This window comes from Pelophylax lessonae (assembly GCF_965119305.1).
Source record: "Pelophylax lessonae genome assembly, chromosome: 11".
Lineage (NCBI taxonomy): Eukaryota > Metazoa > Chordata > Amphibia > Anura > Ranidae > Pelophylax > Pelophylax lessonae.
In genome coordinates, this window is record NC_138778.1 from 96,240,017 (window position 1) to 96,252,443 (window position 12,427).

Consider the following 12,427-nt stretch of genomic DNA (forward strand, 5'->3'; position numbering starts at 1 on the left):
TTGCTTTGTACACCCTTCTAGACTGATACATGTCAGTTACTTTGTTTCTCATCTGTTCTTGAATTACTTTAGATTGTGGCATGATGTTTTTTTCTTTTTTTTAGATATTTTACCTGCTTTACTTTGTCAGACAGCTTCTGTTTTAAGTGGTTTCTTGATTCAAGAGGTCTGGCAGTAATCAGGCCTAGGTGTGGCAAGTGACATTTAACACTCACTTAGTGCCAGGCAGGTTTAAACAGCTTTTTTCCCCTTAAGCACTTGCCGACCGCCCCACACAGATTGACTGCGGCAAGGCGGCTCGGCTGCGCATAATCATGTAGATCTACGTGATTATGTGCATGTGATCTCGGCGGCCGCGCTCCCGCTATAATTAGACACTGGGAATCCAGAACGCGGGAGTAGTGGACGTGCTCGCCGCCGGCCTCCCGCAATCTTCAGGGAAACTGCCAGGAGAGTCGCCTACCTATGTAAACAAGACAGGCGGCTCTCCTGTCAGACAGGCACAATGAGATTGTGTGTCTCAGCTAAGCTGAAACACCGATCTCTGTGTTCCTGTCACAGAGCCCATCTTCCCCCCCCCCCCCCCCCTACAGTTAGTAAGCATAATTTAGGAGAACACTTAACCTTTTCATAAACCCCAGTATTAATCCTTTCCCTGCCAGTGTCATTTATACAGTAATAGTGCATACTATTTAGCTCTGATCACTTTTGGTGTCACTAGCCCCCAAAAAGTGCCACTTAGTGTCAGATTTCTCCGCCACAATGTCGCAGTCCCGCTAAGAATCGCGAACCGCCGCCATTACAAATAATAACAAAAAAAAAATAAAAATTACAAAAATCTATCCCATAGTTTGTAAACGCTATAACTTTTGCGCAAACCAATTAATATACAATTTGGGATTTTTTTTTTTACAAAAATATGTAGCCGAATTCAAATTGGCCTAAACTGCTAAAAAAAATTAGATTTTTTTTAGTTTTTTTTTTTTTTTTTATTGGGAATGTTTTATAACATTATAACAAGCTGAATCGCAAAAAATGACCTGGTCATTAAGGGGGTAATACCTTCCGGAGCTGAGGTAGTTAAAGTATAGCTAAAGGCAAAACTTTTTTGTTTTGGATAGAGTGGAGAGAGATTAGACCCCCTGTTGTTTTTCATTGCTGTCTGTGCCCCAGTTAAGGAGATTCACCCTCCTGTTTACCATTATTGAAAGTGAAAGAAAATCACAAATTTTGGGTTGTGCCCAGGAAAGTAATAGAGGGGAAATCTTCTGATGGGGACACTAGTTCTGGTGACCTGGGGATCCCCAAGGTATTCCCCTAATTTGCAGGGATTTCCTCTCACTTCCTGTTTGGCTGTCGGACAGGAAGTGAAGGGACATCTATGCAATGGGACACAGATGGCGAAAAAAAAAAAATCTTATTGGGGTTATAACCCCCCCCTCCCCCTTACTCTATCCAAAATGAAAAAAGTTTTGGCTATAGTTCTACTTTAATGAAACCATGATTTAAAAACTGCATTTTAGATTTTCCTTTGTGAATTATTAAAATTTGTTAGATGATCTGAATTGGTTAAGTGTTACAAATATGCTAAAAAATCAGGAAGGGGGCAAATAGTTTTTCACAGAACTGTATTACTTGTTGTCAGGCTCTTCTGATGACTTGCTAATCATACACAGCTCAAATTTTGGCGGATTCCTGCTTAATCATACTAAATTCGAGCTGTGGGTGACCCTGTTGGCACCAGCTTCAGTTTTGAAAATCAAAGTATCCAGGCTGAAAATTCTCAGCTGAACAGTGACTGTAGACCGTTAAATGCAGCCACTGTTCAGGTATTCTGACAGCCACAGGAACGGTGGCTGTCAAAATACATTAGCAGGGGAGATTGCATCACCTGTGTTATTTAGCTTGGTTGGAGAAACAAATGATTTCTGTTGTTCAGCTCCCAGTTGAACAAAATAAAACTATACTTTTGTATAGCTAGCCTTATTCTGTCCCTTTCAATTTTCAGGTCAACTATCTGCCTACAGATATAGATCTACTGCTTTTAACATAAATTTGCTTCTTTTTAAAGGCCGGTATGAGACTTCAACAAGACCCCAGCCCTCAGAAGATTTTTCTGCCCCCAGAGTGTGCTTTGATCAGACAAGGTAATTCATTCTGAATTTTCAACTATGAATTAATTTACTGCATGTTTAAGGGCTCTTTCACACGGGCGGTCCGATCAGATCCGCCTGTCAGTTTTTTAGGCGGATCTGATCGGATCCTCCATGCAGCTCTATAGGGCAGCGGGTGTCAGCGGAGGTGACCTCCGCTGACACCCGCTGCCCTCCGCATCCGATCCTGTGCTGAAATCTGGACGGATGGAAACCCTATTTTTCCATCCGTTCAGTAATCGGAGCGGAGTGGATCTGATGAGAGCGGACAAGCGGTCCGCTCTCCTCCGATCCCCCATAGAGGGCAGCGGGTGCTGAGACACCTCCCTCTCCGCTCTGCAAGCGGAGACGGAGCTGTCATCCGCCCGGCTCAGCGGGGATCGCGGATCGATCCCCGCTGAGCAACACGGATCCGCCTGCGGAGGCGGACCGTGTGAAAGAGCCCTAAAGAAAAATTGTTCTCTAAGACAAATCTTCATTTAAGTAATAAAACAATCAGTGGTGATGCATTATTATTTTCTGCTATGAATCTGACAAAATGTAAAAAGGTTTTTGATGGATTACTTTCATTGGGGTCAGTTTTGGGGGTCCATAGGCTACAATAAATAGGAATGTGCAACATATGTACACAGTCTAGTTGTCTGAAAGGTATTTTAGCTCTGATGTCTATTGCCAAATCTTCTAAAAGATCCAGACCTATCAATAGTTAAAGATAAAGTTATTTTCTGCTAAAGATACATTTTCATACTTTTCTTCCTTGATAAGTTTGAATTTCCATTAACCACTTAAGCCCCGGAAGATTTTACCCACTTCCTGACCAGGGGGTATTTTGCGATTCGGCACTGCGTGACTTTAACGGACAATTGCGCGGTCGTGCGATGCTGTACCTAAACAAATTTGGCGTCCTTTTTTTCCCACAAACAGAGCTTTCTTTTGGTGGTATTTGATCACCTGTGCGATTTTTTGATCACGCGCTATAAACAAAAAAAGAGCGTAAATTTTGCAAAAATAGCAATATTTTTCACATTTTTTTATATGAAATTCCCCCCCAAAAAATGTAAAAATCTAAATTTTTTAACATTTTCGGCCAATTTGTTTTATGCTACCTATGTTTGGTAAAAAAAATTGCAAAAAGCGTATTTTGATTGGTTTGCGCAAAAGTTATCGCGTTTACTAACAAAGGGAAAGATTTTTGTCATTTTTGTTGTTTTTTTTTTTTTTTAATGCGTAATGGCGGCGATCTGTGATTTTTTTTTGCGACATTGCGGCGGACAGATCGGACCCTTGACTGACATTTTTGACACTTTTGGGGTTACCAGTGACATTTCTACAGTAATCAGTGCTATATATATGCACTGTTACTGTAAAAATACACTGGTAGTGAAGGGGTTAACTTTATTTGGGAGGGAGGGGCTGTGTGTGTCCCTAGGGGCGTGCTTTCTACTGTGATTGGCTGTGGCTTGAGCTGTAAGGACACTGATCAACGGATCTACATAGTAGATCCGTGTGATCAGTGTTTTTACACCGAGGAGAATGACAGGTGGCTTGTTTACACAAGCCGCCTGACTTTCTCCCTCTCCCCCGCCGATCGCAGAGTGGCCGGCGGACATCGGGTCCGCCGGTCACACGTGCGGGGGGGTCCGTGACCACGCGGGAGCGGGAGCGCGCCTCCGGGGGTGCGCGCTCGCTCCCTAGACCCTCACAAGCTAGTGACGTAGCCCTACGTCACTTTGCCTGTGAGGGGCTGACTGCCGACGTAGATCGGCGTTAGGCAGTCGGCAAGTGGTTAACATAAATAATAATAACATACTGAAATAATGCATTTTAAATTTAGTATATTTTGAGTACATTTGGATTGTGAATTTGACATGAATAACCAAAATAAAGAAAAAAAATCTGTTTTTGCAACAGCAAAATCAACTAAAGGCACAGTCTTTGTATGCAGTTATGCACCTTCCTATTAAATTACCCAGTACAAAATCTGCTTAATGTTGTCAGTAATTTTCTACAGTTGAGACAAAAATAAAGTAGTGAATTTATTTGGTTTACTTGTTTTGCTTGTGGTTTTAGCATGGCTTTCCAGTTGCCTATGGTGCTGCTCATTCTCCCACACCCTTTTATACGTTTACATTGTTTTAGTCATATTAATATTGAATATTAACCATCTGTATTCTTAAGCCGGCCATAGATGATCGAATCTCAACCAGTTCAGCAGGGACCAGCCGAGATTCAATTTCTAACCATTTATGGACAGGCTGATTGTGTACCCAAGTCGATCATCAGTCGATTTGGGTACAACGAGCATGTCGGACCTTTCATACGATTATTGCCAGCGGCTATATTTATACTCTCCTGGACATGAATATATATAGATGTACAGTCATCCAAATCACATTGGGGCTGCATTGATTTTGTGTTGTAGGAAGGACTTGGTGGATTTTTTGTTCCAAGTCTTGCACAGAAAGGTATGGCTGAATTTTGGCTTAGAAGTTGAAGCCTGCGTAGAGTGTTTAGGTGCTCTGTAAGGCGGTAAGCTTTGGAGCCTTCCACTGTGGTCCTCCTGTGACATCTTTAATTAATTTATAAAGGCGTTTTTTTACAGGCAGCTTCAGCTGAACAGGCTTTGAGCCACAAGATTTTGCATGTAAATAGAAATCTGAGGCATTCTGGAGGTCTGATTTCTTTAGGTACAGTAGGATGTTTGCTGAAGACTGAGATGGCAGGGTCTACTACAGGATTTTTTGTGAACTTTTTCCACTGGATAGAGCTCAGAAATGAAGACTTACTTTGGGGTGCTAATACTTTGGGGTACTCAAAGTAAGGTGCGGAAATGGGTTCAAGTATAACTAAAGGCAAAACTTTGTTAGTTTTGTATAGAGTGGAGAGGGAGAACAGAACACAGTTTTTATTGCTGTCTGCATCCCCATTAAGGAGATTCAGTGCCGGTTCACATTTGTGCGAATCGGGAATGCTGCGAATATGCAGCGTAATCCCGCATCGCATCCGCACCTCTGGCAGTTCACACTGCTGTATGTGATACGCAGGGGGTGTCAATTAAAAGTTAACGACACCCCCAGTTGCGATCGCATATCGCAGTGCGATCTGCAAGTTCGCACAGAATCGGATCGCACTAATGTGAACCACTATGCGATCCGATTCTGCTGCGAATAAAAAAAGCCTCATGTGCGAGTTTGATGTGGTGTGAATTCAGCCATACAAAGTATATGGCTGAAATTCGCCACACACATGAGTTGGCATGTAATTTAGGAGCAGTGCGCTCCGAATTACATGCGATATCCGGAATCGCACAAATGTGACCCGGAGCTAGCCTATCTATTTGTCCTGTTTACCATTATTATTGAAAGTAAAGGAAAACCCAACATTTTGGGTTGTCCCCAGAAAAGTAATAATGGGGATAATAGTTATGGTGACCTGGGGGTTCCCAAGGAATTCCCTTAATTTGCAGGTATTTCCTTTCACTGAAGACTGCATTACCGTCCTGCTGTCAGAAAACAATAGCACAGCAGTGGAGATCGCTCAACCAACTTGGTACTTTGGTAACTTTGGTTGGGTTTTCAATGCTGTTTTTTTTTTGTTTTTTTTTTTGGTTGAACCAGATGGACGTGTGTCTTTTTTCAACCTGACTATGTAACTATATTACATGGTTAGTACAGTTATCGGCTCTTTTGTATAAGATAATGGAGTGCGCTCAGCAGTACCCAGTAATACAGACACAAAGGCTGTTATCACATTAGATGCTCGATAGAATGCTGCCTAAAGCAATGAGCTCTGTTTATTTATGGGACAACATAGGGATAACAGCAGGAAGTGATGGCTATACAACATCAGCCAATTGGTTCCAAATGTACAGTCACATGACATAAGTTACTCACATAGAATCAGCCAATGACACACCTGTATAAATTCAAATATACAATAGAAAGGGGGAGTATACGATCGTGAATGAGCAGAACAGCGTGCACAGCTTCCCGCTGTTGGTGTTTGGAAATCCACACACCTTAGTTAACAACGAAACCCACGTGTAGCGGAATTCGCGCCTAACAATTCACAATGAAACCAGCGTGTACTACTGGCCTAAATCCCACTCAGTAAGGCTCAGAGAACAATGCCTAATATGATCATACTACTGTTCCTATAGACGTGAGTCTATCTGTAGGGAAAGAGCCATGCTGTTTCCACCATGGTGACCAGGCACAGTAGAAAGACATGAGCGTGTATCCCTTCATAAAGGAAGATAGACATCGAAATGATATTGACTTCACAGAGCAAACATATCCCCGCTGAGGATATGGAAAAAATGTCTCCATTACTTCCTGGATGGACCTTAGGGCATGACCCAGGAAGGCGTTTACCAGATGAACTCATTAGAACACACCCTGCATCAGCTGACCTCTTACTCCAGCACATCACTACAATCCCTTATTAGCTGCACGTTTTTTCTATGCAGTCAATGAATATTGTGCTCCCTAAATACACAGCTGTAGATTGTTTACTTGGCAGAGTGTGTGGGAGCTGAGCAATCAGACAACCTATGTGGATAGAACTGTAAAATTGGAAACAGGAGAAGTATGTCATGGATTCTGTAAAGCTCCCTGTACAATCTCCTTTCGATCTACCATCAACTATGTAGCGCAAGGGGCTGCCTGATTGGATAGATGGTATCTCCTCCTATTACATAATATTGATAATTCTGAAGAAAATTGTACAGGGATCGAACAATCAGATTATATAGTGTATGGCCACCATTGTTCACCTAAAATTAACTCACAGAAGCAAACTGTATGGTGTATTGGTTCATAAGGGAGCTGGAATTTAGAGAAAAAAGGGTAAACGTATCCTTTAACTACCAGTCTCCTTAGTTCAAAAACCATACTGTGCCCTAATGTTTAATTTCCCGTTAAGATGTAGATTATTAAACTGCTGTATCCACCCATGTTTCCAATTTCTCTTTTTCTCAGATTGTATTTTTATACTTGGGTTGTGAGGGACAGGGGCATCATGGAATCCGTCATCCATACCCCTGGACTTTCTCTCTTCTGCAGCTAGGTGTGGACCAGCATTTGGTCCTTAGTACTATCATCAGGGGGTCAGTTCTCTGCATTGCCTTTCCTTTTAAAGAGAGCCCTAGCATCATACTCTCTGATTACGACTTTCGTCCAGGGTGTCACCCATGTGTGGCCCTGTAAGTAAATCCCTGTTACCTCTTGTGATATGCACTTGGTTCTATTGGTCCTTCAAAGGCATTCCTTTGAAATGATCAATGACAGTCTTATTTCTGTCTTGACCAACAAGGTGGCTATCACCTCAGCCCTGTCTTGTAAAGAACCCTTACTGGTTCTTCAGGCATAAGGTAGTCCTAAGACCTAGGCCTTCCTTCCTTCCTTCCGAAAGTGGTCTTGGCTTTTCACGTCAACCAGAATAATTTATTGCCATCCCGCTCCAACTGTGCGTGAATGTGATCCAAGCTGTTCATTTAGAACTCCCAGTGTTCTCTCAAGCTTCTTTCTTTCAGGAAGACTTGCTCTGTATTTGTCATCTTGAATGAGCCATGGCAGAGCACCCTGGCTTTCTGTTCCATGATTTCCAGGTGGATCCATCAGATCATTGCACAAATGTATGGTCTCAAGAACGGGGTCCCTGCCTTTCCTGTAAAGGTTCACTCCATTACTGCTGTGCCCACATGTTGGGCAATTTGGCATCAGGTCTCAGTTTTCTAGGTCTATAAGGTTGACACTTGGTCCACAGCAGATGCTTTGGACTCAAGTGTCGCAGTGGGCTCCGTGAGTTCCTTTCTTTTTTTGGACCTGTAGGCCTGTGTTGCCCGCTCTTCTGTTGGACTTCTTTTGTTTCCTGCATGTCCCTGTGGTGACAGACGTTTTTCACTGCGTATGTCACCTTACATAATGTAAATTGGCCCTTAATCGATGGGTTTAGTTCTGCTTTAAGTAGAATCTACCCTGCTTCCCTGTGTGCAGTTCTTAAGACCTTTCACTGGACTTTCCTGTGTGCAGCTTCAGGGACCTCCATACCTGCTTTTCTATTTTCAGCACATGAGATCTGTCACACCTATTCCTTTGTTAGCTTTTAGGACCTTTTACACCTCTCCCTCTCCTCTGTATGCAGCTCCTGGGGATTCTCATCTCCTCTTGTGTCTAGAGATGCAAATATATAAAATCAGATTTAGATGATATTTATCTGTTTAGAAAAATGTTTTTTAGATATAGAGTACTGCAAAAGATGTTGGATGTCAGTATAATAATGCTGTCTGTTCTGTCCCACCAGGCAGATAACTAGAGGAAGTATTGCAGGTGGTCTGGTGAAGGGAGCCCTGTCTGTGGCTGCATCTGCCTACAAGGCTCTTTTTGTTGGTCAACAAGAGAATCCGATGGTAAGTTAATAGTTTTTATATTTGATGAACAAAATATGAGATGAACATCACAACCTCACAAACTTAAGCCCCCTACACACTGAGAAAATCGGAAGAAAAATTAAGTGTGAGGCACAATCGTTCGATTTTCGTATAGTGTATACACAACCTGTGACATCCGATTCCGACTTTGTAAATAAAAATTTCCGAAGGGACGAACTCCAAAATTTTTCTCATGTGAACAGAACCAACGCTTTTTGTTTAATGTGTACTACTGTTTTTGTACGAGAAATATCAAACTGGGCATGATCAGAAAAAAAAAAAAAAAAAAAAAGCATTTGTCATATGAGAATGTTCGTACATTATTTCTATCCTCGGTTTAGACATGCTGTGAAACACAGAGGAATACTGGCTGATCGTTCGCCCAATTTTCTTATATTTTGTACCCCACTAGTCTATAATATAGCTGCTGCCAAACCTCTCATAAACACATGGCATAGTCACAGTAGGTATCATACAGTCAGGTACATAAATATTGGGACATTGACACAATTCTAATCTTTTGGCTACACCACCACAATGGATTTGAAATGAAACAAACAAGATGTGCTTTAACTGTAGACTTTCAGCTTTAATTTGAGGATATTTACATCCAAATCAGGTGAAAGGTGTAGGAAATACAACAGTTTGAATATGTACCTCCCACTTTTTAAGGGACCAAAAGTAATGGGACAGATTAACGATCATAAATCAAACTTTCACTTTTTAATACTTGGTTGCAAATCCTTTGCAGTCAATTACAGCCTGAAGTCTGGAACGCATAGACATCACCAGACACTGGGTTTCATCCCTGGTGATGCTCTGCCAGGCCTCTACTGCAACTGTCTTCAGTTTCTGCTTGTTCTTGGGGCATTTTCCCTTCAGTTTTGTCTTCAGCAAGTGAAATGCATGCTCAATCTAATTCAGGACGGGTGATTAACTTGGCCATTGCATAACATTCCACTTCTTTTGCTTAAAAAACTCTTTGGTTGCTTTCGCAGTATGCCTCGGGTCATTGTTCATCTGCAGTGTAAAGCGCCGTCCAATGAGTTCTGAAGCATTTGGCTGAATATGAGCAGATAATATTGCCCGAAACACTTCAGAATTCATCCTGGGGTTATATTATAAAAAAATATCCCAAGCTTTGAACATCTCACAGAGCACTGTTTTTCCATCATCTGAAAATTGAAAGAGTATGGCGCAACTGCAAACCTACCAAGACATGGCCGTCTACCTACACTGACAGGCTGGGCAAGGAGAGCATTAATCAGAGAAGCAGCCAAGAGGCCCACGGCAAATCTGGAGGAGCTGCAAAGATCAACAGCTCAGATGGGAGAATCTGTCCACAGGACAACCATTAATCGTACACTCCACAAATCTGGCCTTTATGGAAGAAGAAAGCCATTGTTGAAAGCGCCAATAAAAAGTCCCGTTTGCAGTTTGCGAGAAGCCATGTGGGGGACACACAACGTGGAAGAAGGTGCTCTGGTCAGATGAGACCAAAATTAAACTTTGACCTAAAAGCAAAATGCTATTTGTAGCGGAAAACGAACAATGCGCATCACCCCGAACACGCCATCCCCACCGTGAAACATGGTGGTGGCAGCATCATATTGTGGGGATACTTTTCTTCAGAAGGGACAGGGAAGCTGGTCAGAGTTGATGGGAAGATGGATGAAACCAAATACAGGGCAATCTTGGAAGAAAACCTGTTAGAGTCTGCAAAAGACTCGAGACTGGGGTGGAGTCCCTTCCAACAGGACAATGACTGTAAACATACAGCCATAGCTACAATGGAATGGTTCAGATCAAAGCATATTCTTCTGTTAGAATAATGGCCCAGTCAAAGTCCACACCTAAATCCAATTGAGAATCTTTGGTAAGACTTGAAAATTGCTGTTCACAGATGTTTTCCATCCAATCTGACAGAGCATAAGCTGTTTTGCAAAGAAGAATGGGCAAAAATGTCACATTCTAGATGTGCAAAACTGGTAAAGACATACCCAAAAAGACTTGCAGCGAAAGTGGTTCTACAAAGTATTGATTAAGGGCGGCTGAATACAAATGCAAGCCACACTTTTCAGATATTTATTTGGAAAAAATTTTGAGAACCATTTATCATTTTCCTTCCACTTCACAATTATGTGCCACTTTTTGTTGGTCTATCACATAAAATCCCCAAAAAATCTTTTACTTTTTTAGTTGTAACATGACAAAATGTGGACATTTCAAGGGGTTTGAATACTTTTCCATGGCACTGTACAGTGTATAGCATAGGATGAAGACTATGAATTTTAAAATCTGTACTTTCAGTTCAATTGTGTACTAATGAGATACTTTTTTTCTTTCAGCCTCCATGCTCAGAGGATCAGTTTGAAGCCATGATGGCTGTGCTTATAGAGATGGGATTCTGCAACCGACAACTCAACCAGCGACTTCTGCGAAAACATAACTGCAACCTCATGGATGTGGTTACTGAACTTATCCAGATTAATGATAATGACTGGTATTCTGTCCGCTACTGAAGTAGGGGGAAAGCAGAGGTCATTAGGGTTTCAGAGTAGAGACCAGACATGGGCAGAGTGTAATTTACCCTTTTTGTTTACCTTTTAGTTCTTCTATAGGTTTTCGTGTCCAAGTGTTTCTGTTTCTATTTCTGTTCCTGGCTTGGCTCATTAAGATTGACAGGCTATCTGCAAAAACTCTTAATCTGGTTTAAAGATTGGAAATGATTGTGCAGTGCCAACCAGTCTGTTCACTACACATTTTATGTGATTTGACGTCTGCCTACCTAGAAAGACCGATTATAGCTGAAAGGTCTTAGATCCTCTATGAGCAGATAAAATTACTTGATGTGCTAAAAGCAATTAGCAGTTGGTATTGTGCTTCATCTTTAGAAGAAAATAATTTCACGTTTGCCTACTTATTCTTTGAGTAAGGACATTTCTTTCTTTGAAACCCATTGTTGCCAGTCATAGAACACAGAGGATCTGTGAAAAACTGTTAAGAATATAAGTTTCAGACAAGTGCCACACCTAGGATGTGCTCTTTTAAAGTTGACATTAGGCCATGGGTAAAGATTTTAAAATATACTGTATTCATAAAAACACCCATTATATAAAATGTAGTTCACACATCTAATTTCAAAAGTGTTCTGAAATCTGCCTTTATATTGGTTTGCTGCACATAAGTTTACAGTACTTTAATAGATTTGCAGTGGCATTGCCTGCTTTGTGATGTGATTGAGAGACAGAGTTAAGGGGAGCATGTACACTTTACATACGTTTGCTAGTAGTCCAAAGAGAAGGCTTCTGGAGAAGTGACATGTTCAGATCTTTATGTTCTGAAAGGTCTTATCTGATTTATGTTTAAATATACTTCTCCCAAAGATTTCACATTTGAGTAAAGATTTTTTTTTTTTTATGTTAGAAAGGAACTTAAAATTGCATGTACCTGATAGTAATTTAAAAAAATACATGTCACAGATTTGAGCAATTCAAGCTGAACATATGATAAAGGTAACCTCTGTTTCTGTACCTTATGCTTATTCTTAATAGTCTGGGCTTAGAACCGCTTTGCCCTAAGCGCAGGGGTGCCCAAACTATGGCCCTCCAGTTGTTCAGGTACTACAATTCCAATGAGGCATTGTAAATCTCTGCCATTCAGAGACCTAACTAGGCATGATGGGAATTGTAGTTCCTGAACAGCTGGAGGGCCAAAGTTTGGACATTGCTGGCCTAAGGCTTACGTTTAGCTGAAAAATAAAAAAAATATAACACCACTAAGTAAGTAAGTAATAAGTATAGAATGATTTATTTAGCATTAAATGTCCTGCATAGAGATAGAT

The 12,427-nt window shown here is 41.3% G+C and overlaps 1 protein-coding gene across 1 annotated transcript in view; it reads left to right on the top strand.

The window, feature by feature from the left end:
• The window catches only part of NBR1 (NBR1 autophagy cargo receptor), a 156,063-nt gene extending 144,485 nt beyond the window's left edge, over positions 1-11,578 (top strand). The window contains exons 20-22 of the mRNA XM_082271980.1: positions 2,072-2,147; positions 8,457-8,562; positions 10,932-11,578. Of these exons, the coding sequence (XP_082128106.1) occupies positions 2,072-2,147; positions 8,457-8,562; positions 10,932-11,105 (356 nt within the window). The 3' untranslated portion in view covers positions 11,106-11,578. The remainder of the gene's footprint in view (positions 1-2,071; positions 2,148-8,456; positions 8,563-10,931) is intronic.
• Positions 11,579-12,427: the final 849 nt, after the last annotated feature.